Here is a 27,434-nt window from a genome sequence, read left to right as displayed (position 1 = left end):
AATGACAGAATTCCAGTCTGGTTTGGGCTGGGAGGGACCTTAAAGCTCATCTTGTTCCACCTCCTGCCTCCACCTCCCACCAGGAACACCTTCCACTAGACCAGTTTAATCCCAGCTCTGTCCAGCCTGGCCTGGAACACTTCCTGATCCTGAATTCTTGTACAGAAAAGCTTCATGCACGTGGTTTCTCAAAAAGTGCCCCTAATTCTGAGCTCAAGCTCAAGGCTCAGGTCTTACAGGCACTCAGACATCTCCAGCTTTCTGGTTTCCAGGTGCTCAGCCTGTTTCAAGGTAGGCACCTGAAATAACTTCTCATTTAATGATGAGTTTTGGTCTCGGTTCCCTTGTGGTTTGTTCCCTGATCCTGCAGTGCTGGTTCTTTCTCAGGCTGCCAGGGACCAGCCTGTGGAGCTGGAGGGCACATCCCTTTTGTCCCATCCCAGACTGCCAACCCCATCAGCTGTACCTGCCTGTTGTGCATGATGATGATGATGATGGTGGTGGTGGTGGTGGTGGTGGTGATGCTCCTACGTGGCACCTGCTTTCCTTGCACCCAGTGAGAACACTCTGGATGTTCCTCCTGAGCCTTCCTTCATGTCTGGTGATATTTAAGAGCGAAAGACCTTTGGGAATTGCTGCTGAGGGGTGGTTGTCTTTCTCTCAGCCTGCTCCAGAGAGCGCTGGCTTGCTCAGAGGAGAAGCATCGATGTTAAAACCAGTTTTGCCTGTGTTTTGCTTTCTTAATTGTAGCAGCGTGGAGATGATGCAGCTTGAAGGAGCTGGTTGCTGGCTGTGTGACAGCATGCCTTGTGTTCCCCTGGAAGGGAGCAGAACAGCTCAGTTTTGGATTATTCTCTCCATAAAACTCAAAAGTTACAGAGTTTTATTTCAAACGGCAGGGCTTGGGGCTGAGCCCTGCTAAGTTCAGCACATTCTTAATGTCATTTTTATTAGAGGGACAATTTGCTGCATATTTTGGTTGAATAAAAGGGGTGATTTGCCACACACAGCCAAGGGGTTCCTGTTTGGGTGTTGGGGACACTGACCATGCCTGAAATGGCAAAACTTTGAGGTTTTCTATCTGTTTTTGGGGGAGGATTGTCCAGGTGAGTTTCTGCAGCACAAATCTTGGCCCCCTCCGTTTTGTGACAGCAGGAGGAGTGTAAAGCATTTGAATAATTGGCCTTTTGGGATATTTAATATGAAAGCACAAAGTGCTCTTTATGGGCTTTACCACTCTCATTCTGCGAGGAAAAGGTGATTTTTAGAATACACTCAATATTAAAATACAAAGGGGCTCCCCTTCTGCTTCAGCACATGGAATGGGAATCTTAACTCTGTGCTGAGCTGTGAGAAGCTCATTTTAGTGTTTCGAGTGCCATCTGCACCTTCTGTCAATAACTGGAATTAAGGTGTGTTTGAGACAAGATAAAAATGGGAAATACCACCAGAATTTGGCATGCCATGGACAAAATTCTGTGCTCTCCATGGATCTCTGTGACAGCAGCAAACTGTGACACCCATGAGCTGAACCACCTCAATATCCCTTTGGTCTTTTTTGGTGGAAAACCTGTATGAAACCATGGTGGTCTCAAGAAATTCTCTATGTTGGCGCTTGAGTTCTTCTATTTTAATTACCACCTGGGGACACACCTGCATTCCACAGGATCCAGGGAAACCTGGACCCACGGAGCACGGGGGTGGTGGCTGCAGCTGGAAGTTGCTGGAGTTGTGTTTGTTGAAGTGTTCCCAGTCCTTGGACTGGGATCTCTCCTGCTGCCAGTCTTCTCCTGGTTCCAAGCCTCTCCTGGCACACCTGAGAGACAGCAGCATCCAAAGCAGGAGCCCAGGGGTGCATGTGCAGAGCAGAGCCCTGGGATGAGCATGGCAAGAGGTGCTGGGGGTGATGTGTCTGCCACAACAGCAAAATCCTGCTCTGCTGCGCCGGAAAATCCATGGAGAGTTTGGATGATGGGAGTAAATGACACTTCAAAATAGAATTCCTTTATAAGGAATGCGTCTGCAAGTGTTTGTTTTGGGATCTTTGTGTTCCTGGGATGGGTCTAACCTCTGTTGGTCTACAAGGGATTTGGAGGAGGAGGAGGAGGTTGGGAGGGAGTAAGGTTTCTGGTGCAGGATTTATTGCAAAATGTTCATGTGGTCTCAGCTGGAACCTTGGATCTGACTGACCCCAAATCCAGCAGTGAATTATTATTTTTTTTTCTCCTTCCTCCCTTCACTGCTCATTTATAAAGCACAGAATAATCCTACTTCACACCAGAAAGGCTGACCAAAGGAGCCTAATTCGGTGTTGTTTCTGCATCCAAAATTCTAGCTAGTTCAGACCTGTTGCCTAAAAATTAATTCTGAGTTCTCCCCACTCACGAGTTGTGCCTCTCACAGAGCAGACTGGTGTGGGAAACCAGCAGGATTCCTTTTGGAATCTCTCACCTTTGGTCCCGAGCCTGTTAATGATCCCAGTGGCCTCAGCAATGCCAAAGCACCGATGCTGTGGGTGAAGCCCTGCCCTGGCTGTCACCAAAGCCACCTCTGAAAGGGAAGATTCTGCTCCTGCAAGGGAAGGGAAGTGCTGAGACAGTTCAGTTGAGCAGGAGAAACCCAAGATGTGGGGAGTTACAGGCATTTGATCTCTGTGAGTTGTTGTGCCAGCGAGCTCGGCTCGAACAACGTGTCCACGAGGATTTTCGTGGCAGCAAATCCCAGTTTGATCCTCGTTGGACAAACCTTGTGCGTGGGGGAGGATTCCCCACGTTCTGCAGTCCTGCTGCGAGGCTCAGGGACAAACGTTGGGATTTTGGTTTGTTCTGACCATTCCTTGCCTCCATCCCAGTGTTGTACTGGCTGGAAATCCACGGGGTTGTTCCCAGGAGCCTCCACCATTCATAGCCACAACCTTTCCCACTGTAGAGTCACTCTAAGGTAGTGTATTCATCTGGATTTTCAGTGTGTTTTCCTTCTACCCGAGTGATTTCTAGTCTTGTTTCCTTCTCCGCAGGCTTGAAGACCATCGTGGGTGCCCTGATCCAGTCTGTGAAGAAGCTGTCGGATGTGATGATCCTGACAGTTTTCTGTCTCAGTGTCTTTGCCCTCATTGGGCTCCAGCTGTTCATGGGCAATTTAAGGAACAAGTGTGTGATTTGGCCAATTAATGTGAACGAGACCTTCCTGGATAATGGCTCCAAGGGCTTTGACTGGGAGGAATACACCAACAATATGTGTAGGTATTTCTACACTGAAGCTCCCTAAAACCTCCTGACTTGGCTTGATGCAGCTGCCCAGGAGGTTCCATCATGGCTCATGCTGGTTTTCACACTGAAAACCCCATGGGCAGAAGGTTTTTTTTGGATCTGACCTTGTTGAGATGTTCCTAATTGAGTTCATCCTTTAGAAGGGTTTGGATGTGCACTTTTAGCTAAATAATTTGTCCAAAACATATTTTTACTGATGGATTCCTCAGCAGTGCTTTTGTGGGGGGCTTTTAAGTGAAGGTTTTAATAGTGTTACAGTCTATTAAATCCTCTAACTCCGTATGTGTGTGAATGTAACCTCTTCTTTTTCATCTTCAGCAAATTTTTACATCATTCCTGGCGCCCCCGACCCTTTGCTCTGTGGTAACAGCTCAGATGCAGGGTGAGTGTTGAGCTTCATGAACAATCAGTTTGAGCTTCATGAGCAATATCAGTTATCCCTGATGTTACCTGAAGCTGGCAAAACCTTTGGAATATTCCCTGTCACTTCCTCTGTTGGTTCTGGTGTTATTTCGCCAGGTTTCAGATTTCTTAACCTAATTACGAGTCCATTGCTGATGCAGTGTAAGGGACATTTTCCCTGTCAGGAGGCAGCTCTGGCCACCAGTGGTTGCCAGTGGCATTATTTCTCTCTGAATCCAATCAGAGAAGGGTGGATGGAGGCTCAGAAACGGGAACTTGCCACGTGCTGTTGGTTTTCCACCCCGACCTCCAGCTCTGAAGACCTTTGTGGCCCAAGCTCCTGCCTCGGGCTCAGGCTTGGGGAAAAGCTGCGCCTTGCAGCGCCTCATTTCCACAGGACAGGGAGAGCAGGGCTCTCCTGAAATCCTGTCTCCTTGCCTGCTGTTCTTAAATGACATGGAAAGAGCTGCTGTTTGTGGGGAGAGTGGTGGCAGGGAGAGCCCTGAACTGGCTGTTGTCCCTCCCCAGCCAATGCCCAGAGGGATACACGTGCATGAAGGCAGGACGGAACCCCAACTACGGCTACACGAGCTTTGACACCTTCAGCTGGGCTTTCCTGGCTTTATTTCGCCTTATGACTCAGGACTTTTGGGAAAACTTGTATCAATTAGTAAGTAAACACTTCGCTTTGGGGAGAATTTGGGGGTAAAACAGGAAAGGGAAATGTGAGAAGCTTTGTTTTATTCCTTCTCTCCAAAAGAGTGCAAGTAAACCTTCACAGTGAGGTTTTTTAAGGGGAGGAAGGGGACATTACCTGTCAGCAGGTGTTGGACTTTAAAGTCCAGAAGGGATGGTGGGTCCAGCTGAGCTGTGAATTAATTTGGGAGGAGCCTTAGCACTGGCTGCAGGAGGCTGTGGGCGTTCAGCTCTGCTCACAGAGGGTGCTCAGGCTCTTTGGAGGGCAGAGGGTTTTCTCCTCATCTGAGGGTGCTTTGGGGACCTTGCTGAAGCAGCTTTTTCTTGATTTGGTTTGTTTTAAGGGAGCCTGAGCATTGGGTTTCACACTGTGCCTCTGAATTCTTTTCAGTTTGGATGCTCCCTTAAGGGAGGAAGGTGGATGTCACCTTTTGTGTTCATGGCTAAGGAGCGTGCAGTGTCTCAGCTCTCTGCAGGGAAAATGCTGAGCTCTGGAATATTCAGGATTTCCTTAGAAACATTCAGGTCAAGAAACCTGGGATCAGCTCTTGCATCTCCTGTCAGGGAAGCCTGAGGTTGCTCCCCTTTCCCTTTTCTAATCCCTGTGCCATTCTTTTCCACTTCCAGACTTTACGAGCGGCAGGAAAAACCTACATGATCTTCTTTGTGCTGGTGATCTTTGTGGGATCCTTCTACCTGGTGAATCTGATTTTGGCTGTGGTGGCCATGGCCTACGAGGAGCAGAACCAGGCAACCCTGGAGGAGGCAGAGCAGAAGGAGGCAGAATTCAAGGCCATGTTGGAACAATTGAAAAAGCAGCAGGAAGAAGCACAGGTGAGAAAAAAAAACAATTCCTCTCTGTAAGGGTGGTGAGGCCCTGGCCCAGGTTGCCAGAGAAGCTGATTTTACTACCCGCACAAGCAGACTATAAAAATTCTAACAAATTCTGGCTGCAAGTTTCGTCCAAGGAGAGAATAAACCTCTCAGTCCTGCCCCAAAAAGTCTTTCACTCAGGTGCATTAAGCCAAACTCTTTCCTCAAGCTGAAAATGGAGCATCAGTGGTGGAAAGATGGGATTGATTTTTCCTTCCCTCCCCTTCCCAGGCTGCTGCCATGGTCACCTCGGCAGGGACGGTGTCTGAAGATGCTGTGGAAGATGATGGTGGGGGGAGGATGTCTCGGAGCTCCTCGGAGATTTCCAAACTCAGCTCCAAGAGCGCCAAGGAGCGTCGGAACAGGAGGAAGAAGAGGAAGGACAAGGAGCTGTCGGAAGGAGATGAGAAGTGTGACAATGAGAAGGTGTTCAAGTCAGAATCTGAGGATGGCATGAGGAGGAAAGCGTTCAGGCTGCCGGATAACAGGCTGGGAAGGAAATTTTCCATCATGAACCAGGTAGTTTTCTGTTCCTTCACTAATGTTTGTGGTTGCTAGAGGTCAGGATGATATTCTGCTTTAGATTCCTGCCCGCTGTCCTAAGCTGTGTTGGGTCAGGAGAACACTTAGGGCCCCAGCTGATGACTCTCACACACACTTCCCCTGGCAGGAATTGTTCCTGAGGAGTCCAGCCAGGTAACTCCTCCACTGAGACAGCTCAAGCAGCCCGGAGTGAGCAGCTCTCAGAGTGCAGCCCAGGAGTGAGGGGTGATGTGTGTGCGGGCCTGGACAGCGAGGCAGCAGATGGAGAGAGATCATTTACAAGCACCTGGAGTGCCAGCACAAGGGGCAGTGACTTCCCCGTGCAGAGGACGGGGCTGGATGGGATACTGGGAAGAAATTCCCTCTCTGTGAGAGTGGGGAGGCCCTGGCACAGGTTGCCCAGAGAAGCTGTGGCCGCTCCCTTCCTGGAGGTGCCCAAGGGCGGGTTGCACAGGGCTTGGAGCAGCCTGAGGCAGTGCTTCCACCCCACAACGGCCAGGGCTGGAACTGAACAATCTTCAAGGTCCCTCCCAAACCAAACCATTGAGTGATTGTGGGAAACCACCCAGCAGTGCTTTGTGTCCATCCTCCTCGCTGTGGGACTAAAGCACACGGGACTCCGTTTTCTTCATGGTGGAGAAAGCTCTTTTTTACTCACATAACTCAGTTTTTATACAATTTTACAGACCTCCTGTGGGACTCCAGTTGGTCAGGAGTCCCTTGCCAGTTACTTACTGGTTAATGAAAGCTGCTTTGCTGCGTGGATTGGTCACTCAAACCCTCGCTGTGTGCGTGCAGGGAAGGTTGTTTGTGAAAGATAATTTTCATTTTTCTATCTAACACTGTGAAGTCCAACAGTGTAGTTTCTATCTAAACAGTTTATACAGGTGCCAGTTGTTTTTGACCCAGGAATAGGTTGGTTTTGTTAACAAACTGCTCACAACAGGATTACTTCCACATGGGAACTGCAAAATGCTAGCTTGACTTAGAAGAAATGACTTCTAAAAGAAAGAAGAAATTGCCTTTAAAATCAGCCAGGGAAGGCCTGATTTTGAGAGGACTTTGTTTATAATTTTTCCACCTTACTGCAATGTCAAGGCAAACGGGACCCTACTGGGTAATAATCGACACAGCCTCCATGTATTACAGAAGGCTGATTCTTTTCTTTATTAAGAAACCCATAATTTATAGACAGTAACGATACAGCTGGACCTAATTGGTCCTCCAATCAAAACACCATCACCACTGGCTAATTAAGAAACCACCCTTTGGTAAGCAAATCCCCACGGCACATTCTGCATGTTCACCAACACCAGGTGCAGCAAGTGAAGATAAGAATTGTTTCTCGTTCTTTTCTCCCATCTTCTCACAGCCTTTTCCAGAACGATGCCTGGGAAATTGGTGGAACCCAGGGCACAGGGAATGTTTCTCTTTCTGCTCTGAGGGATCTTGGCCCCCAGAGAAGCACTGACTTGGACCTTTGCCCATGGAGAAAGCTTCCAAGACTTCGAGATAGACTAAAGTCTACCAGAGTATGAAATAGATAATAGAGAATAGTGTAGCTTGTCACTGGGTGAGAGCTTTAGCTTTTGGGATTTTTTAGTATGGAGGATTTAGGGCACTCTCTTGGGCTGCTTCTTTTTCTTCTTCTTTTTCTTCTTCTTTTTCTTCTTCTTTTTCTTTTTATTCTTTATCTTCTTCTTCATCTTCTTCTTTTTCTTTTTATTCTTTATCTTCATCTTCTTTATCTTCTTTATCTTCTTCTTCTTCATCTTTATCTTCTTCTTTTTTATCTTCTTTATCATCTTCTTCTTTATCTTCTTCTTCTCCTTCTACTCCTTCTTCTCCTTCTTTTTCTCCTCCTTCTCCTCCTCCTCCTCCTCCTCCTCCTCCTCCTCCTCCTCCTCCTTCTCCTTCTCCTTCTCCTTCTCCTTCACCTTCACCTTCACCTTCACCTTCTTTCTCCTCCTTCTCCTTCTCCTTCTTCTTGTCCTCCTTCTCCTTCTTCTCCATTTTCTGCAGTTGGTGGCACGGGGTGATTGGTTGAGGAAAGCCGCAGTCTTAGGTTACATGAACAGACAAGAGATGAATTATTGGTAGAAAAGTAGAAATAAAGCGCGTTTTAAGAGTTAATTGGATGAAACAGCTTTAGAAGACCTTGAAACTGTCCATCTTGGAGCCATTTTGGGGTGCATAAAGTCTGGTGCAGACGGCGTGCTGAAGTCTGATAAGATAACAATAAACAACAAGCTGAAGAACAAAAAGGTCCCGTGCCTCTCTCCTTCCTGGTCTGGCCAGCATGGTCCTGGAAGTCAGATGGGCAAGGCTTGGAGCAGCCGGGTCTAGTGGAATTCAGCTCCCCCTGCTTTAGAGCAGTACACATTCATGCATGGTTTTGCCTAAATCTACTTCTTTTGGGTGTTTATTGATAAAGAAATATTGATCGGACTTCATTTTACTTGGTTTTGGCATCCAAATTGCACAGAGATGGAGGTAAAGACAACAAAGAGCTGTAAGTTTACAGTGAAGAGAATGCAGTGTGGAGATCCGAGGAGTGAGGCACAGAACTGCTACAGGAGGGTTTCCCCCATCGGGGCCTGTTGCTTTGATTTTTAAAAGTGCTAAGTTTTCTTCTATAGTTCTTTAAAACTATTAAACTATTAACATTTAACTTTTTAACTTTTATTAAACTATTATTACCTATAAACTATTAACTTTTAAAAGAACTATAGAAGAAAACTTAGCACTTTTAAAAATCAAAGCAAGAGGGGCAGGCACCCCATAGGAAAGGTGCCTGTTCCTCTGAGTGTCCAGCGAGCTGCTGCCACACTGCAGCACTCACTCTTCCTTCCCTTTCCTCCCCCAGTCTCTCCTCAGCATCCCGAGCTCCCCTTTCCTCTCCTGTCACAGCAGCAAGAGCAGCAACTTCAGCATCTTTAAAACTTTCAAAGAACTACAAAAGAAAACTTAGCACTTTTAAAAATCAAAGCAATAGGGACAAACATCCCCTAGGAAAGTTGTCTGTTCCTCTGAGTGTCCAGCGAGCTGCTGCCACACTGCAGCACTCACTCTTCCTCCCCTTCCTCCCCCAGTCTCTCCTCAGCATCCCGGGCTCCCCTTTCCTCTCCTGCCACAGCAGCAAGAGCAGCATCTTTAAAACTTTCAAAGAGCTATAAATGAAAACTTAACACTTTTAAAAATCAAAGCAAGAGGGGCAGGCACCCCATAGGAAAGGTGTCTGTTCCTCTGAGTGTCCAGCGAGCTGCTGCCACACTGCAGCACTCGCTCTTCCTCCCCCAGTGTCTCCTCAGCATCTCCTCAATGCTCACTCTTCCTCCCCTTCCTCCCCCAGTCTCTCCTCAGCATCCCGGGCTCCCCTTTCCTCTCGCGCCACAACAGCAAGAGCAGCATCTTCAGCTACAAGGGGCGCTTCCGCGACCCGGGCTCGGAGAACGAGTTCGCCGACGACGAGCACAGCACGGTGGAGGAGAGCGAGGGCAGGAGGGACTCGCTCTTCATCCCCATCCGCGGCCGCGACCGGCGCAGCAGCTACAGCGGCTACAGCGGCTACAGCCAGGGCAGCCGCTCCTCGCGCATCTTCCCCACGCTGCGCCGCAGCATCAAGAGGAACAGCACCGTGGACTGCAACGGCGTCGTGTCCCTCATCGGAGGGCCGCCGTCCAGCATGCCTGGTGGCCGCATCCTGCCCGAGGTAGCTGCTGAGCGTGGCGTGGTCTGATGAGTGGGCTTTGGGCGGTGTGGTCTGGTCGGTGCGGTCTGGTCTGGTCAGTGTGGTCTGGCCAGCATGGCCTTGTCTGGCCAGCTTGGTCTGGTCAGCATGGCCTGGTCTGGCCCAGCTTGGTCTGGCCAGCATGGTCTGGTCTGGCCAGCATGGTCTGGCCAGCGTGGTCTGGTCTGATCAGCATGGTCTGGTCTGGCCAGCATGGTCTGGTCAGCGTGGTCTGGTCTGGCCAGCTTGGTCTGGCCAGCATGGTCTGGCCAGCGTGGTCTGGTCTGATCAGCATGGTCTGGTCTGGCCAGCATGGTCTGGTCAGCGTGGTCTGGTCTGGCCAGCTTGGTCTGGCCAGCATGGTCTGGCCAGCGTGGTCTGGTCTGATCAGCATGGTCTGGTCTGGCCAGCTTGGTCTGGTCTGGCCAGCATGGTCTGGTCTGGCCAGCTTGGTCTGGCCAGCTTGGTCTGGCCAGCGTGGTCTGGTCTGGCCAGCGTGGTCTGGTCTGGCCAGCTTGGTCTGGCCAGCTTGGTCTGGCCAGCATGGTCTGCCGAGCATGCCCGTCTGTTTGGTTCTAGTACAGAGAATTAATGACATTGCATGTAATTAGAAGTGTTCTCTAAAATACAGTCCGTAGTTTGTCTAAGGCTGCAGAGCACTGGTCCAGCAGAAGAAAGGGCTTGAGTTTTGTTTTGACCACTTGTATCTTGTAGGAAGGACAGAGGCATACACAGAATATAGAAAATACAGAATATGGAAATGCAGACTAAGAGCTGCATTTCTGGGCTGAGAGTGGGTAAGAGGGAAGACTCAAGCGTGTATTAATCATCATCTGCATTTTTCAGGGTACCACTGAAATTGAAATCAGGAAGAAGCCTGGTGGGTCTCTCTTGGTCTCAATGGATCAGGTGAACGCGTCCTATGGAAGGAAGGATCGGACCAACAGTGTCATGACTGGGTTGACCAACACCCTTGTTGAGGGTAGGTGTGATCTGGGGGTTAGAGGGACACCCTTGAGCCCCTTCCAGTGCCTAAAGGGGCTCCAAGAGAGCTGGAGACAGACTTTGGACAAAGGGCTGGAGGGACAGGACACAGGGAATGGCTTCCCACTGGCAGAGGGCAGGGATGGATGGGATATTGGGAAGGATTCTTCCCTGTGAGGGTGGGGTTGCCCAGAGAAATTGCCCAATTCTTGGAAGTGTCCAAGGTCAGACGGGCAAGGCTTGGAGCAGCCGGGTCTAGTGGAATTCAGCTCCCCCTGCTTTAGAGCAGTACACATTCATGCATGGTTTTGCCTAAATCTGCTTCTTTTGGGTGTTTGTTGATAAAGAAATATTGATCGGACTTTATTTTACTTGGTTTTGGCATCCAAATTGCACAGAGATGGAGGTAAAGACAACAAAGAGCTGTAAGTTTACAGTGAAGAGAATGCAGTGTGGAGATCCGAGGAGTGAGGCAGTGACAGGTCTGGGTGTTCTGTCTGCTGTCATCTCCAAGCTCTGGAGGGACCTTCCTTTGCTCCAGGCTGTGGGAGAGAAGGACTGGAGCTGCACTGAGAGCTGCAATGTGACAGCTGTCAGAAGAGAAAGGGGCTGTTGGCTGGTGGGAATTCTGGAATGGACAGCACATGGAGATGAGATTTCCCAATATGTCATGCAGGAGCCAGCAAGAATTCATGAACAGCAGCCACATGCGGTTGATGATCTCAAATTCCTGCTGTCTCCTGCAATAAAATTGTAGGAAAACTAAATATACTTAGAAACAGAGCAGGGTTTTGCTGCCGCTCCCCTCCTGCGCAAACGCCTACGGGCTCCAGTGCCACGGGCCTCTTTTTAACTTCAGAAATTCCAAGGCAACTAAATACTAAGCAACCAGAGAACCAATGGGAAGGAGAGCACAGTGGTCCTTTCCCTTCCCCTAAAATTAAAAGGTGAGGGTGCACAGCCGCATGGCCTGACTGGAACCAGCAAGTCAACCAGCAGCTCCTTGTTTGTATTTTTTTTCCCCTAAGCACTTGAGATAAGCCAGTGTGAAAAAAAACAAAAAAAAAAAAAGAAATGGACACAGAATTTCTGTGTTTGATTTCTGTAAATGGATGTAGTTAGCCTTAATCAGGTTATTCCTGTTGAAAATCCTTCGCAGCATTATGTCACCTCTTTCCTCTTTTAGACCGTGTCTGTGTACAGCACGGAATTCATCTCAGTTATTTAAAAACTGGCACCAAAGGCAGTTTGGAATCTGTAACTTTGGTTTTTACTGCTTTACCTTGATCAGTTCCGAGGTAAATATAGCCCTTCATTTGGAATAATTTGCACTGAATCATCCTGGTGGGGCTGAAGCACAGGGTTAGAGCTGCAGCTGTGGTGACCTGGTGCAGGTGTTGTGTAGGGACGAAGGAGAAGTCATGGAGCTCAGTAAAATCATGAAATCCCAGAATCCAAGAATCCTTGAGGTTGGAAAAGAGCTCCAAGGTCATTGGGTCTGACCTGTGACCAATCTCGGTGCTGTCACCCAGCCCAGAGCACCGAGTGCCACATCCTTGGACACCTCCAGGGACGGGGACTCCAAACCTCCCTGGGCACTCCTTCCAAAGCCTGACCGCCCTTTCCAAGAAGAATTTTTTCCCGATGTCCAGCCTGCCCACAGACTTGACCTAACTCTTCTCTCGTGTCACCTCCATTTTCACAAAGCTCGCGGTTTTGTGATTCTGCAGCCTCAGAGATGAAGCCTGAACTCTGTTTTGTTTTGTGCCTGCAGAGCTGGAAGAGTCCCAGAGGAAGTGTCCCCCTTGCTGGTACAAATTTGCCAACACCTTCCTGATCTGGGAATGCCACCCATACTGGATGAAGCTGAAGGAGATCGTGAACTTAATTGTCATGGATCCTTTTGTTGACTTGGCCATCACCATCTGCATCGTGCTGAACACGTTGTTCATGGCCATGGAGCACCACCCCATGACCCCCGAGTTCGAGCACGTGCTCTCTGTAGGAAATCTGGTAAGGAAACGTGCTGAGCACTCCCCACGGATCTGCTCCTGCTGGGATGCCTGGATTATTGATGTGGGCTTGGACTTTGAGTCCATTGCATTGTCGAGACTTAGCCTGAAGATGAGAAAAAAAGCCAAAAATTATTCTTTGCCTGTCCTTTGTCTGTCTCTCCTCCCCACTCCAGGTTTTCACTGGGATTTTCACAGCAGAAATGTTCCTGAAGCTCATTGCAATGGATCCATACTATTATTTTCAAGAAGGCTGGAACATCTTTGATGGGTTTATTGTCTCCCTGAGCTTAATGGAGCTGAGTCTGGCAGATGTGGAGGGACTTTCCGTGCTGCGATCTTTCCGACTGGTATTCCAAATTCCGGCTCTTTTTCAGCGTTATTATCGTGGAGCTACTGCAAAGCTTAGAATCACAGAATCATGGAGTGTCCTTAGCTGGCAGGGACCCACAGGGAACATCCAGTGCAGCTCCTGGCCCTGCACCTCAGCCATGCCACCTGTGCATCCCTGGGAGTGTTGTCCAAACATCCTTTGAGCTGTGGCAGCCCTGGGGCAGTGAGCGTTCCCTGGGGACCCTGCTCAGGGGGAGAAGAACCTTTTCCCAATATCCAGCCTATCCCTTCCCTGACTCAGTTCCAGCTCTTCCCCTCACAGAAGGAATTTTTCCCATTTACACAGGACAAGGGAAGATCACATTTTCCTGGGTTTGGGGAGGACAGAGATGGAGTGATGCCATTTTTTATGGTCTCTTCTTTCTTCATGGCTGCTCTCCGGGATCTGAGCAGCAGCTCGTTGCGTTTGGGCAGGGAAGGGTGACTTTTCCTTTGGGAAGGGAGATCAGCGCGTGGGGAATAACGAAGTACAAAATACACAAGCCCAAATTTCCAGAAAGGTTAAGCATTCTCTGCTCCCTGTAACCTCAGTAGCAGAAGGATGGACTTAACCTTTATGTAAAACACAAGATGGTTGTCATTTAGGAAGTTCTGCTTTATTTTCCTCTTTATTTAAGTTGTATCTGGTTTTTTTTTGGTTTTTTTTTTTTTTGTAGCTGAGAGTCTTCAAACTGGCCAAGTCCTGGCCCACTCTGAACATGCTGATAAAAATCATTGGCAACTCAGTGGGTGCCTTGGGGAATTTGACCTTGGTGCTGGCCATCATCGTGTTCATCTTCGCCGTGGTGGGAATGCAGCTCTTCGGCAAAAGCTACAAGGAGTGTGTCTGCAAGATCAATCCGGAGTGTGAGCTACCCCGCTGGCACATGCACGATTTCTTCCACTCCTTCCTTATTGTCTTCCGTGTGTTGTGTGGGGAGTGGATTGAGACCATGTGGGATTGTATGGAAGTGGCAGGACAGGCCATGTGCTTGATTGTCTTCATGATGGTCATGGTCATCGGAAATTTAGTGGTCAGTAAATGGTTACTGATGGGCTTTCTTGGTTGCCTCTGGGTGGGGTAGGACTTGGGGAGACCGCCAGGATGAGGGAGTGATGGTTTGTTCCTGTTCCTGCTCTCTGGAGGTCCCTCTTGGCCTTTTGATCCGTCAGTAGTAGATTTTGGTAGCACAATGTTAAAGATGTTTTTTGCTTGATGAGGACCTTAAACAGTCGCCCCTAAATGAAGCATTTTGCATGAAAAGCTGAAGGTATGAAAGCCTCAGTCAAAGTGCACAGACCTGGCCTGAAGGGGAAAAAGAAGCTAAAAGAAGCAAAACCTGGCATTTTAATTGCCAGAAGACGAAATAATTTGGTGCACAGGGGAAGGTCCTGAAGTGTTAAAATGAGGAATGGAGGTTTCTTCTAAAACCTGCCCACTGGCTCAGTCATGAGGTGCTGTTGTGTGCGGGAATGGGCTGTGAAACTGCACGGCCTGTTGTGTGGGAGGTTGGACTAGATCATGATGCTTCCTTCTGGCCTTAAATTTCATGAAGAAAAGTCCGTGGAGGAAAATGTGAGCAAGAATGAAGTCACATGAACAGTCGCAATTCTTCAGAGTAGTTGCGAGCTCTCTCTGAGAGGTCCTGACTTGCCAAAAGCTTTTGATAAAATAAATCTTGGGGATGGTCACTAAATGCGGGTGAGGGAATAGGGCTGTTTGTGATCACTCAAAATGCCAAGATTTCCCCCATTTTCTTTGAGGCAGAGATGGGACTAAATCAGTAAGGCTGAGTTTAAATCCCGTGGGGACTAAATCCCTCTCTGACATCTGCCGTCCAGGTCCTCGATCCGGGGACCCCTGTACCTGCCCTGGACCCCTGGGACTCCTCAGAGCTGCACCAGGGTCCCTGCTCAGGGAACTTTTTGCAGCATCAGGGGGGTCACACCTTGAACCTGGGCACCTGGATGAGTTTGTGGGGCAGCAGAGCTGGTTTTCAGTGGTGTTTGGAGACAGCTCTGCACCATCGGCAGGGCTTGGGCGCTGAGAGCTTTGGGATTACCGCCCTTGTGTGTCAGTCCAGCATCAGCTCTTCCCTTCCAGGTGCTGAACCTGTTCTTGGCCTTGCTGCTGAGCTCCTTCAGCGCAGACAACCTGGCGGCCACGGACGACGACGGGGAGATGAACAACCTGCAGATCTCGGTGATCCGCATCAAGAAGGGCATTGCCTGGACCAAGGCCAAGGTCAGGGAGTTCATGCAGGCCCACTTCAAGCAGAGAGAGGCGGACGAGGTGAAGCCCTTGGACGAGCTGTACGACAAGAAGGTGAACTGCATCGCCAACCACACCGGGGCCGACATCAACCGCGACATCGATTTCCTCAAGAACGGCAACGGCACCACCAGCGGCATCGGGAGCAGCGTGGAGAAGTACATCATCGACGAGGACCACATGTCCTTCATCAACAACCCCAACCTGACCGTGCGCGTCCCCATCGCCGTGGGCGAGTCCGACTTCGAGAACCTCAACACGGAGGATTTCAGCAGCGACACGGATCCCGACGGCAGCAAGGAGGTGGGATGGAGGGCTGGGAATTAATTAATTAATTAAATTAACTCACAGGCCCGCCGGGAGTGTTGGGGAAGATGAAATAGGAAAACCTTATGATTGCTTGGCAAAATATTTGGAAAATCCAGACATTGAGATGAGAACTAGATTTGAAATAACAAACCTTGACTACTGAATAACTAGAAAACAATAGTATAGCCAGGCTGAAAGCAATCCCCCTTTCTGATTAAACAATGCCCTTTACCTGCAGATAGGTCCAAAGGTCAAATGGAATGCTCTGTCTCACCCCCAATGTATGGTTCATCCCACACCTGTGACCCTCCCCTGAAGCATCAGGTATCTGGGACCCCATTGGCCCAAGTCCTGTTCAGTAGTACAGTATAGATACTGTAATAGATAAATATAGGTAATTATAGAATATAATATATAATAAAATAGAGATATATAATCATAGAATGATCCTATAAATATAGATACCATAATAGATAAATATAGGTAATTATAGAATATAATATATAATAAAATAGAGATATATAATCATAGAATGATCCTATAAATATAGATACTATAATAGATAAATATAGGTAATTATAGAATATAATATATAATAAGATAGAGATATATAATCATAGAATGATCCTATAAATATAGATACTGTAATAGATAAATATAGGTAATTATAGAATATGATTTGATATTTGATATTGATTGGGTTGGAAACAACTTCCATGGCAGCTGAGCCATCGTGAATTTGGTATTTTTGGCTTTGATATTTGATATTGATTGGGTTGGGGTTTTTGTGCTGCAGAAACTCGACGAGACCAGCTCCTCTGAGGGCAGCACCATCGATATAAAGCCTGAAGTGGAAGAGGTGCCCGTGGAGGCACCAGAGGAGTACCTGGACCCCGATGCCTGTTTCACAGAAGGTGAGAAGGGAGTGAAGGAAGAGACTTTTGGGGACCAGTCTGCTGTAGGCTCCTGTCAGAGTCCAGCACATCCCTCTGGCTGCCCTGGCTGTCTCCAGACCCTGGCAGGGGCGTCAGAGACCCTGGCAAGAAGTCAAAAACACCTGTGGCTTCCATTTTAGCCCGTGGGAAAGGTTGCCAACTCTGTGTGAGGAATTACAACCCACAAGGGTTTGAGTAGTGTGGTAGTTGAATTAACACAAGGTGAAAAAGTAGAATTTTGGGATTTTTAGAGTGTGATTCAGGGGTACAAGATGGAGGGATTTGGGTGTGTCCTGACCTTCTTCTCCTTCTCTTGTCCTCCATGTCTTGCTGTGATGGTGACACTTTTCTGTTGGTTTAAGGTAGAGACACGCTGTCTGACATGGGTGATAGTTATTGGCACAATATTGTAAATACAACACACCTAATTTCTGATATAAAACGTAGATGCTGCCCGACAGGGCAGGCAGACTGCCGTGGCTTCTTTACTAGACAGAGCTCAGCAGCTCAGAGAAAGAATGTTCTAGATAAGGAAAAATAAACAACCTTGAGAACTCGATCCTACACTTTCCAGACTTCTTCTTCAGCTCCACGGGCTGGGAAACAAGGACTTTTACAATCTTGGGGTCAGCCCAGCACTGAGACCCCGAGAGGATCACCTCAGGTTAGGTCAGCCTGTGTCCTAGCTGAGACAGAGACAATCCAAAGCAGCACACTCCATTTTCAGAAGGCTTCAAGCCATTTTTATTATAGCATTCATGCTTTTTTATACATTCTTACAGATCTCCTAAATTTACACTTTACTCCTTGGTCAGGAGAGACAAACAAAGTGCTCATTGGAACAGGCAGCTGCAGGTTTCTCTGATTTATCCTTTTCTTCCTTGGTTCCTGTGTCAACGACCTTGGCAGGAAATTCTTTCAGGGGTAAACGTGGATCCTCTTCTCAGACTTCTCTCTGGCTCGCAGAAGTTGCTGCAAAACCTCTTCCACAAGCCTGGATCAGGGCTGGCTCAGCTTATCTCGAGGCCCTTCGTGGATGCTGGTGCATTGATTCAGAGAAATTTCCAAAGTGAAGCTCTCAGAGATGCAGCTGCCACTGCTAGGATGTCGATCATAGAATCATCCAGTAGTTTGTGTAGGAAGGGACCCTAAACTTATCCAAATTCAACCCCTGCCATGGGCAGGGTCACCTCTCCCTAGCCCAGGTTGCTCCGAGCCCCATCCAACCTGGCCTTGGACACTGCCAGGGCTCCAGGGCCACCCACGGCTTCTCTGGGCTACCCATGCCAGGGCCTCCCCAGCCTCACAGGGGGAATTTCTAAGGCATCAGAGGTGACCTGTAGTAGAACAAGATGATTTTTGTGCAGCTGATGCCTTAAGTACTCAGGAGCAGAGTACTTTTCCTTTCCTGCAACTGGCCTCGATGTCTTGCAAGAGCCGATCCGTCACAGGAATTCCCAAGGCAAAGATGCTTTAAATGGTTCAAGGTTATTTTATCAGCAACTTTTCCATTTGTCTCCTCAAGAGCATGGACCTCACCAAACAGAACGAGCTGATCTGTTCCCAAATTGATGTTAATTCTGGTGCCCAGGCCCAGGAGTGGCAGAACAGCCCTAAAATCCTCAAGAACGCAAAAATTTTAACTGGCATTAAAACTCACTCAGCACGGTTCACGTTGGTGACATCAAAACTGCTTCTAGACAGTGAGAATTTAATGTTTTTGCCTTAAATCCCGTGTTTCCTGAGTGGAGGTGTGCCCTGTCCCTGTTCCAGGTTGCATGCAGCGCTGCAAGTGTTGCCAGGTCAATATTGAGGAGGGGCTGGGAAAGTCGTGGTGGACCTTGAGGAAAACTTGTTTCCTAATTGTGGAGCACAATTGGTTTGAGACTTTCATCATCTTTATGATCCTCCTGAGCAGTGGGGCTCTGGTGAGTAAAATATGTGTAGTTCAGAGGGGTTGGGCTCGGGGATATCTGGTTGTATACAGGAAATTTGGGGGAAAAGGCAAACCGTGGGAATTCCTACCTGGAAGACAACTCAACCGTACAAAAGCTTTTATTCGTGTTTTTTGTTTAGTTGAAATGAAGAACAAATCCTTCCAATCTGTGTTTTGGTCCTAGTTTGACTAGAAATGTGAGGATCTGGGGAAAATTTGGCATCTGGGTGTATAAAGGAAATTCTGGGAGAAAGGCAAAGTGTGGGAATTCCTACCTGGAAAACAACACAACTCCATCGTGGTACTGGAAAAAAGCATTTATTAATGGGTTTTGTTTAGTTGAAATGAAGAACAAATCCTTCCAGTCTGGGTGTTGGTCCCAGTTTGACTAGAAATGTGAGGATCTGGGGAAAATTCAGCCTGTATCTGTGTCTGATTTCACAGAACCAGAAAATCCCAGAATCACTGAGGTTGGAAAAGCTCTGCAACGCCATGAAGTCCAACCTGTGACTGGAACAAAATCAGTTTTCTAGATTTGATTTATATATATAAACAAATGTATTTTATATACATATCTGTATCCTATATATATATGTGTGTGTGTGTGTTGTATACATTTATAAAATATTTATATATATAAATATATAAAATATACATATTTTTAATATAGCTGTATATTTAGCTCATCTATAACTGTACATTGAACTCACCTCAGTGTCATTTGAATCTCCTGAACTTATATATAAGTTATATATAAATAAATATCTATATATTATATAATATATAATATATCATATATAATGTATAATGTATAATATATTGTATATTGTATACTATATATTATATATTATATATAATACATAATACATAATATATAATATATATTAATATGATGATATGTGATATATGATATATAACAATATATATTATATTATATTATATTACATTATATTAATAATTATATATAATATATTTTAAATATATTATAATATTCTATTCTATTATACTATATTCTATTATATGTAATATAATAGAATATATATTATATATATATAAATAAATAAAAATAAAGTTATAATAAACAAACATCTATACATATAAACAAATATCTACAAATAACATATATATGAGTTATATATAAATAAATCCCGTATGCTGACACTTGCACCTGGTTATTTCCCAGGCTTTTGAGGACATTTACATCGAGCAGAGGAAAACCATCAGGACCATCCTGGAGTATGCAGACAAGGTGTTCACTTACATTTTCATCCTGGAGATGCTGCTGAAGTGGTGTGCCTATGGATTTGTCAAGTTCTTCACCAACGCCTGGTGCTGGCTGGATTTCCTCATCGTGGCTGTATGTATCCTCTCCTCCTTCCTTCTGCTTGGGATGTTTCCTCCTCAGATCCCACCTGGGTCACAGATTTAAATCCCAGTGTCTGAGAGTTCCCAAAGCAAGGATGAAACCCCTCATCCTCGGGTGTTTCCTGCGCAGCTCTGGGGTTTTGCTCTTCTATCCTGCTGGAAATGGAATTTTTAGGAGACCTGGCTGTGCTTGGAGGTGTTCTCAGTGGGAAAGCTGGGTCACAGATTTAAATCCCAGTGTCTGAGAGTTCCCAAAGCAAGGATGAAACCCCTCATCCTCGGGTGTTTCCTGCGCAGCTCTGGGGTTTTGCTCTTTTGTCCTGCTGAAAATTGAGTTTTTAGGAGACCTGGCCACATTTGGGAAAGCCGGGTCACAGATTTAAATCCCAATGTCTGAGAGTTCCCAAATCAAGGATAAAACCCTTCAGCCCTTTGGGTGTTTCCTGTGCAGCTCTGGGATTTTTTGTCCTGCAGGAACCAAGGAGGATTTTCCAGCCCTTTGGCTCTTTTCTGCTGAAAATGGAGTTTTTAGGAGACCTGGCTGTGCTTGGAGGTGTTCCCAGTGGGAAAGCTGTGCAGATGTGGAATTCCTTGGGGATATTTTTGGGAGTTGCATTCTCTGTAATCATTTTCTTGCGTTATTAACGATGAGGGGGTGATGAGGCAGCAGAATTCCCCATCCCACCACCCCAGTTCTGAGCACTGGAATTCAGGATTCCGCACTGGACGCGAGAATCTCGGTCCTTGGAAAGCTCCTCGTGCACAGTGAAGTTCAGCATCAGCAAAAGAACCAGGAGAGGAAAAGCAGGATCACGTCCAAGGAAAAGCTCCGGGTGCAGAGAGGCACGGATCCACCCTGGGATCCCCTGCAGAACGCCTTGGGAGGGAGGATAACTCTGAGAAACCCAAAAAAGGGTGAATTAATTGTAGATTTAGAAGGGAAAAAAGACAATGGAGAGAAATTTTAGCAATAAATTCAGCTCTGAAGCACAGCGAGGGAATTGAAAATAAACGGAGTGGAAAAGAAATGGAATTGAAATAAATTGAAATTAAAATAAAGGGAATTTAAAATAAATGGAATTTAAAAGATAGGGAATTGAAAATAAAGGGAATTGAAAATAAATGGAATTGAAAATAAAAGGAATTGAAAAGAAAGGGAATTTAAAAGAAATGGAATTGAAAATAAGGGAATTGAAAAGAAAGGGAATTTAAATTAAATGGAATTGAAAAGAAAGGGAATTGAAAAGGAACGGAATTGAAAAGGAACGGAATTTCTGCTGTCCAGAGTGGTAGGAAACGCTGTAACTCAGTGGGAAATCTCAGAACAGGAAATTTCGAATGCAGGTGCTTGGATTCTTTTGGAGCGCTCCATCACGTCCATCCGGGGTTCAGCGACTGCCCCAGAGCAAGCGCGTTAACAAAGAATTCCCAGCTTTTCCAGGCTTCTCCTCTGGAGCTCTCTGTGTGTGATTCAGGTGCTGTTCAGCACCAGCCTCTCTGGAAATATTCCCGAGGAGCTGGCAGGAAATGTGCTTGGAATTCAGGGCACAAGTGACGCAAACTCTGCGTTTCCTGTAGGAAAATCGAAATTTTCAATTTTAATTTTTTTTAAAATCCTCTCTGATCCCCTCAACACCTTTCCCTGGACACAGCCTGCACCTTAGAGGTTTTATTTTCTGGCAGAAAAGAAGCTGAAAAATAAATCAATAAATAAATTTAAATTTTAAAGGAAACGAATAAATAAATTTATTTTCTGGATCTCTCTCGCTGCCTGAAGATAAAGTACAAGTTTAATTCCAGTTTAATTCCAGTTTGATTCCAGTTTGATTCCAGTTTAATTCCATTTTCATTCCAGTTGGATTCCAGTTTGATTCCAGTTTGATTCCAGTTGGATTCCGGTTTGATTCCAGTTTGATTCCAGTTTGATTCCAATTTGATTCCAGTTTAATTCCAGTTTCATTCCAGTTTGATTCCAGTTTAATTCCATTTTCATTCCAGTTTAATTCCATTTTAATTCCAGTTCCACTCCACTTTAATTCCATTTTCATTCCAGTTTGATTCCAGTTTAATTCCAGTTTGATTCCAGTTTGATTCCAGTTCCACTCCAGTTCCACTCCAGTTTGATTCCAGTTTAATTCCAGCTTAATTCCAGTTTAATTCCAGTTTCACTCCAGTTTAACAGGCAGATGTGATTTTAATTTCCTTCCCACGTATCTGGGCGTGGAGTAAAGATCAGGAACTTCTCAGGCAGGAAGGGAACAAGTGCAGAAGGATTTGGAATTCCCAGGGCTTGAATATATCCAATATTCAAATATTTGATTATTTATTATTATTTGATTATTTATTATTATTTGGGAAATTGTAGAATTCCTCTCATTATTTATTATCATTTAGGAAATTTTAGAAAATTCCTCTCACTATTTATCATTATTTAGGAAATGTTAGAATCCCTCTCATTATCATTATTTGGGAAATTTTAGAAAATTCCTCTCATTATTTATTATTATTTAGGAAATGTCAGAATCCCTCTCACTATTTATTATTATTTAGGAAATTGTAGAATTCTTCTCATTGTTACTATTCAGGAAATTTTAGAATTCCTCTCATTATTATTTAGGAAATTTTAGAAAATTCCTCTCATTATTTATTATTATTTAGGAAATTTTAGAAATTTCAGAATTCCTGTCAGGAGCTTTTAGAATCCCTCTCACTATTTATTATCATTTAGAAAATTCCAGAATTCCTCTCTTCCCTTGCTGTCTGACAGACGCCTTGCACGTTTCTCCCTGAATAAAAACCCCCAAAAATCAATGTTCAGTGTGACTTTGAGGTGCCAGATCCCCCCTGGGCGGAGCCCAGCGATCTTTGTGCCCTGTAGCTGCTGAATTCCCATTTTTGACCCCAATTCGGTGGAGCCAGGGCAGCAGGGAGGATCCTTGCATGCTCACATCCTCTCGGGTGTTGTTTTTCAGGTTTGCAGGAGTGTCCAGCCCCTGACCCCAGAGCCCCTGGGTGTGTGGTGAAGATTTTTGGGGTAAATAACGCAGGATTCTGCTTTGCGGCCAGCCTGGGACTGCCTTGGCAATCCTTGTGCCCTGTAGCTGCCAATTCCCATTTTTGACCCCATTTCGGTGGAGCCAGGGCAGCAGGGAGGATCCTTGCATGCTCACATCATCTCGGGTGTTTTTTTACAGGTTTGCAGGAGTGTCCAGCCCCTGACCCCAAAGCCCCCGGGTGTTCTGGTGAAGTTTTTTGGGGTAAATCATGCAGGATTCTGCTTTGCAGCCAGCCTGGGACTGTCTCCTTGTGCCCTGTAGCTGCCAAATCCCATTTTTGACCCCAATTTGGTGGAGCCAGGGCAGCAGGGAGGATCCTTGCATGCTCACATCCTCTCGGGTGTTGTTTTTCAGGTTTGCAGGAGTGTCCAGCCCCTGACCCCAGAGCCCCTGGGTGTGTGGTGAAGATTTTTGGGGTAAATAATGCAGGATTCTGCTTTGCAGCCAGCCTGGGACTGCCTTGGCAATCCTTGTGCCCTGTAGCTGCCAATTCCCATTTTTGACCCCAAATTTGGTGGAGCCCATGCTCACATCCTCTCGGGTGTTGTTTTTCAGGTTTGCAGGAGTGTCCAGCCCCTGACCCCAGAGCCCCTGGGTGTGTGGTGAAGATTTTTTGGGGTAAATAACGCAGGATTCTGCTTTGCAGCCAGCCTGGGACTGCCTTGGCAATCCTTGTGCCCTGTAGCTGCTGAATTCCCATTTTTGACCCCAAATTTGGTGGAGCCCATGCTCACATCCTCTCAGGTGTTTGTTGTTTTTCAGGTTTTCAGGAGTGTCCAGCCCCTGACCCCAGAGCCCCCAGGTGTTCTGGTGAAGATTTTTGGGGTAAATAATGCAGGATTCTGCTTTGCAGCCAGCCTGGGACTGCCTTGGCAATCCTTGTGCCCTGTAGCTGCCAAATCCCATTTTTGACCCCAATTTGGTGGAGCCAGGGCAGCAGGGAGCAGCCTTGCATGCTCACATCCTCTCGGGTGTTTGTTGTTTTTCAGGTTTTCAGGAGTGTCCAGCCCCTGACCCCAAAGCCCCCGGGTGTGTGGTGAAGATTTTTGGGGTAAATCATGCAGGATTCTGCTTTGCAGCCAGCCTGGGACTGTCTCCTTGTGCCCTGTAGCTGCCAAATCCCATTTTTGACCCCAAATTCGGTGGAGCCAGGGCAGCAGGGAGGATCCTTGCATGCTCACATCCTCTTGGGTGTTGTTTTTCAGGTTTGCAGGAGTGTCCAGCCCCTGACCCCAGAGCCCCTGGGTGTTCTGGTGAAGATTTTTTGGGGTAAATAATGCGGGATTCTGCTTTGCAGCCAGCCTGGGACTGCCTCCTTGTGCCCTGTAGCTGCCAATTCCCATTTTTGACCCCAAATTCGGTGGAGCCCATGCTCACATCCTCTCGGGTGTTGTTTTACAGGTTTGCAGGAGTGTCCAGCCCCTGACCCCAAAGCCCCCGGGTGTGTGGTGAAGATTTTTGGGGTAAATAACGCAGGATTCTGCTTTGCAGCCAGCCTGGGACTGCCTTGGCCGACCTCGGTGCCTGCTGTGCCTCCTGTTGGGATGTCCTCAGGGGAAATCCTCAAAAATTGCTTATTGCTTGATTATTGAGGATGTGATTATTTACTATTACATTATTTAATATGGGATTATTTATTGTTTGATTCTTTGTTACCCAATTTTTTATTTGATACATTATTATCTGATTCTTTATTATTTATTTATTGTGTGATTCTTCATTATTTTATTATTTATTATCTGATTATTTATTATCTGATTCTTTATTGTTTGATTATTTATCTGATTCTTTATTGTTTGATTATTTATTATATGATTCTTCATTATTTGATTATTTATTATCTGATTCTTTATTGTTTGATTATTTATTATGTGATTCTTCATTATTTGATTATTTATTATCTGATTATTTATTATCTGATTCTTTATTGTTTGATTGTTTATTAAAGGCTCAAGCAGCCTTTTCATTGATCTGATTGATTGATTTGATTCTTTATGTATTTATTTGATTCTTTCTTATTTGTTTATTTGATTATTTATTTATTTTTCTCATTATTTATTATTTGAGTCTTTATTAAAGGCTCAAGCAGACTTTTCATTTATTTGAATGACTTATTTGATTCTTTCTTCATTTATTTGATTCTTTCTTATTTATTTGATTTATTTGATTCTTTATTATGTGATTATTTATTGTTTGATTACTTATTAATGGCTCAAGCAGCATTTTGATTTATTTCAATATTTATTAAAAGCTCAAACAGCCTTTTGATTTATTTATTTATTGTTTGATTCTTTATTATGTGATTCTTTATTATTTGATTACTTATTAAAGGCTCAAGCAGCCTTTTCATTTATTTGATTGATTTGATTCTTTATTTATTTGATTATTTATTATTTATTTGATTATTTATTATCTGATTCTTTATTATTTGATTCTTTATTAAGGGGTCAAACAGCATTTTGTTTTATTTAATTATTTATAATTTGATTCTTTATTATTTGATAATTAAAGGCTCAAACAGCCTTTTGATTTCTTGGATTCTTTATTATTTGATTCTTTATTATTTGATTCTTTATTAAAGGCTCAAACAGCCTTTTGATTTATTGGATTATTTATTATTTGAAGGCTCAAACAGCCTTTTCCTGTCCTGGTCTTAGAGTCCTGCTCAGGAGTAAGATGTTATCCTGAAAAAAGCTCTAAAAATCAGAATTCTTTGCTCATGGAATCATTTCCCCCACATTTATGCATTTAAAATCTGGATCTGATATTTCCCAGAAACATGTGTGGAATAAGAATCATCCTTCTAATTAATTCTGTTAATTCTGGTTATGATTATTCTATATTTTTAATATAGAAGAGATAGCAGAATAATATAGAAGATATGTTTAATAGAGAATAATATAGAAGATATTTTAATAGAGAATGATACAGGATAATATAGAAGATATTTTATTTTAATATAGAATAATATAGAAGATATTTTATTTTAATATAGAATGATATAGAATAAAATAGGAGATATTTTTAATAATATAAAGGAATGAAACATAGGAAGTGTCCAAACCCCACCTGTTCCAGGAGTGTTTTTTTGTTTGTTGCTGTACATGGATGTATTTTCCTTTTTTTTTTTTTTTATTTTTTCTTAAAAAGGGTTCATGTCTCTTTCTTATCTGTCTGACGTGTGATGGTAGGGAAAAAAGGGGAAAAATGGTAGCAGAAAATGGGGAAAATGGGAGCAAAAAAAGGGAAAAATGGGGAAAATGTTAGCAAAAAATGGTAGTGAAAAATGGGAGCAAAAAAAAAAGGGCAAAATTGTAGCAAAAAGGGGGAAAAATTGTAGCAAAAAAAGGGAAAAGTGGTAGGGAAAAAAGGGCAATCCCAGTACATCCCAGTCCATCCCAGAGCATCCCAGTAAATCCCAGAAATTCCCAGTCCATCCCAGTCCATCCCAGTAAATCCCAGAACATCCCAATCCATTCCAGTCCATCCCAGTGCATCCCAATCCATCCCAGTAAATCCCAGTGCATCCCAGTCCACCACTGCACACTCCTGTGGCTGCTGAGGTTGGGACTGGGGGAAAACCAGGGGAAAATGGAGATGGGATGGGATGGGATGGGATGGGATGGGATGGGATGGGATGGGGGAAATGGGATAAAACCAGGATTGGGATGGGAGGAAATGGAGCTGGGATTGGGAAGAATGGGAGGAAAACGGGGAGAAAACACCTGGAATGGAGGAAAATGGAGAATTCTGGAGCTGGGATTGGGAAAAAACGGGGAAAAGTGGAGGTGCTGGTTTTGGGATGTGGAAAATAAACCTTGGGAAAAGCAATTCCTGGGAATCTCCAGGCATGGTGACCATCTTCCCTCATCCCAATCCTGTTTTATCCCATTTCCCCCCATCCCATTATCCCATTATCCCATTATCCCATCCCATCCCATTATCCCATCCCATCCATCCCATCCCATCCCATTATCCCATTATCCCATTATCCCATCCCATCCCATCCATCCCATTATCCCATCCCATCCATCCCATCCCATCCATCCCATTATCCCATCCCATTATCCCATCCCATCCCATCCCTGTTTTTCCTGATTTTTCCTGGTTTTCTCTCCCTGATCCCAACCTCAGCAGCCACAGAGGTAGCCCTGGGCTGTACTGGGCCATACTGGGCTGTACTGGGCTGGTTGGAAAAGCCTTGGAAAAGGGATCAGAAATGCTTTAGGAATTTGGAAATTCAGTTTTAAACTCAGCAGCAGCCCAAAACTGGTCTCAAACCAAATTTCCTGGGGATTTGGAAATTCAGTTTTAAACCGATTTGGTTCAAAAAGCACAAGCAAAGCACCGAACTTCACAAGCTTGGACACTCCCTTGGGTGTTTCAATTTTTGCAGTGTCTGGCCGCTTTGCCACTGATATTCTGACATTTTGGTGCTCTTTTTTTCCCCATTTGGGATTGAAAGAGTCTCTTAAGAACATAAAAAATATAAAAATTGTGCAGTAAAGTGAAATAAAGGGTGTTTTATATCAAAGATCAACATATCACCCTTTGTTTCCTATTAAAGGGTGTTTCATATCCCAGGTGCTCTTAGAACAAGAGTGTGGGGTTTTGTGCTAAATCCAAGTTAGTTCATATCCAGAGGAGAAAAATCCCTGATTTTTTTCTATTAAATCCCAG

General features: G+C 45.2%; 1 protein-coding gene across 3 annotated transcripts in view; it reads left to right on the top strand.

The window, feature by feature from the left end:
• Positions 1-27,434, top strand: part of SCN8A (sodium voltage-gated channel alpha subunit 8) — a 67,370-nt gene that overhangs the window by 27,660 nt on the left and 12,276 nt on the right. For all 3 annotated transcript variants that reach the window (XM_068212379.1, XM_068212378.1, XM_068212377.1), the window contains 14 exons: positions 3,017-3,238; positions 3,588-3,651; positions 4,200-4,341; positions 4,995-5,201; positions 5,472-5,759; positions 9,136-9,495; positions 10,360-10,495; positions 12,272-12,510; positions 12,686-12,859; positions 13,559-13,915; positions 14,986-15,456; positions 16,259-16,376; positions 18,171-18,325; positions 19,517-19,690. In XM_068212379.1, the coding sequence (XP_068068480.1) occupies positions 3,017-3,238; positions 3,588-3,651; positions 4,200-4,341; positions 4,995-5,201; positions 5,472-5,759; positions 9,136-9,495; positions 10,360-10,495; positions 12,272-12,510; positions 12,686-12,859; positions 13,559-13,915; positions 14,986-15,456; positions 16,259-16,376; positions 18,171-18,325; positions 19,517-19,690 (3,107 nt within the window). The remainder of the gene's footprint in view (positions 1-3,016; positions 3,239-3,587; positions 3,652-4,199; positions 4,342-4,994; positions 5,202-5,471; positions 5,760-9,135; positions 9,496-10,359; positions 10,496-12,271; positions 12,511-12,685; positions 12,860-13,558; positions 13,916-14,985; positions 15,457-16,258; positions 16,377-18,170; positions 18,326-19,516; positions 19,691-27,434) is intronic.

This window comes from Anomalospiza imberbis, chromosome 22 (assembly GCF_031753505.1).
Source record: "Anomalospiza imberbis isolate Cuckoo-Finch-1a 21T00152 chromosome 22, ASM3175350v1, whole genome shotgun sequence".
Classification (NCBI taxonomy): Eukaryota; Metazoa; Chordata; class Aves; order Passeriformes; family Viduidae; genus Anomalospiza; species Anomalospiza imberbis.
The sequence above is the reverse complement of the archived record's forward strand: the minus strand, read 5'-3'. Positions and strand labels throughout refer to the sequence as shown.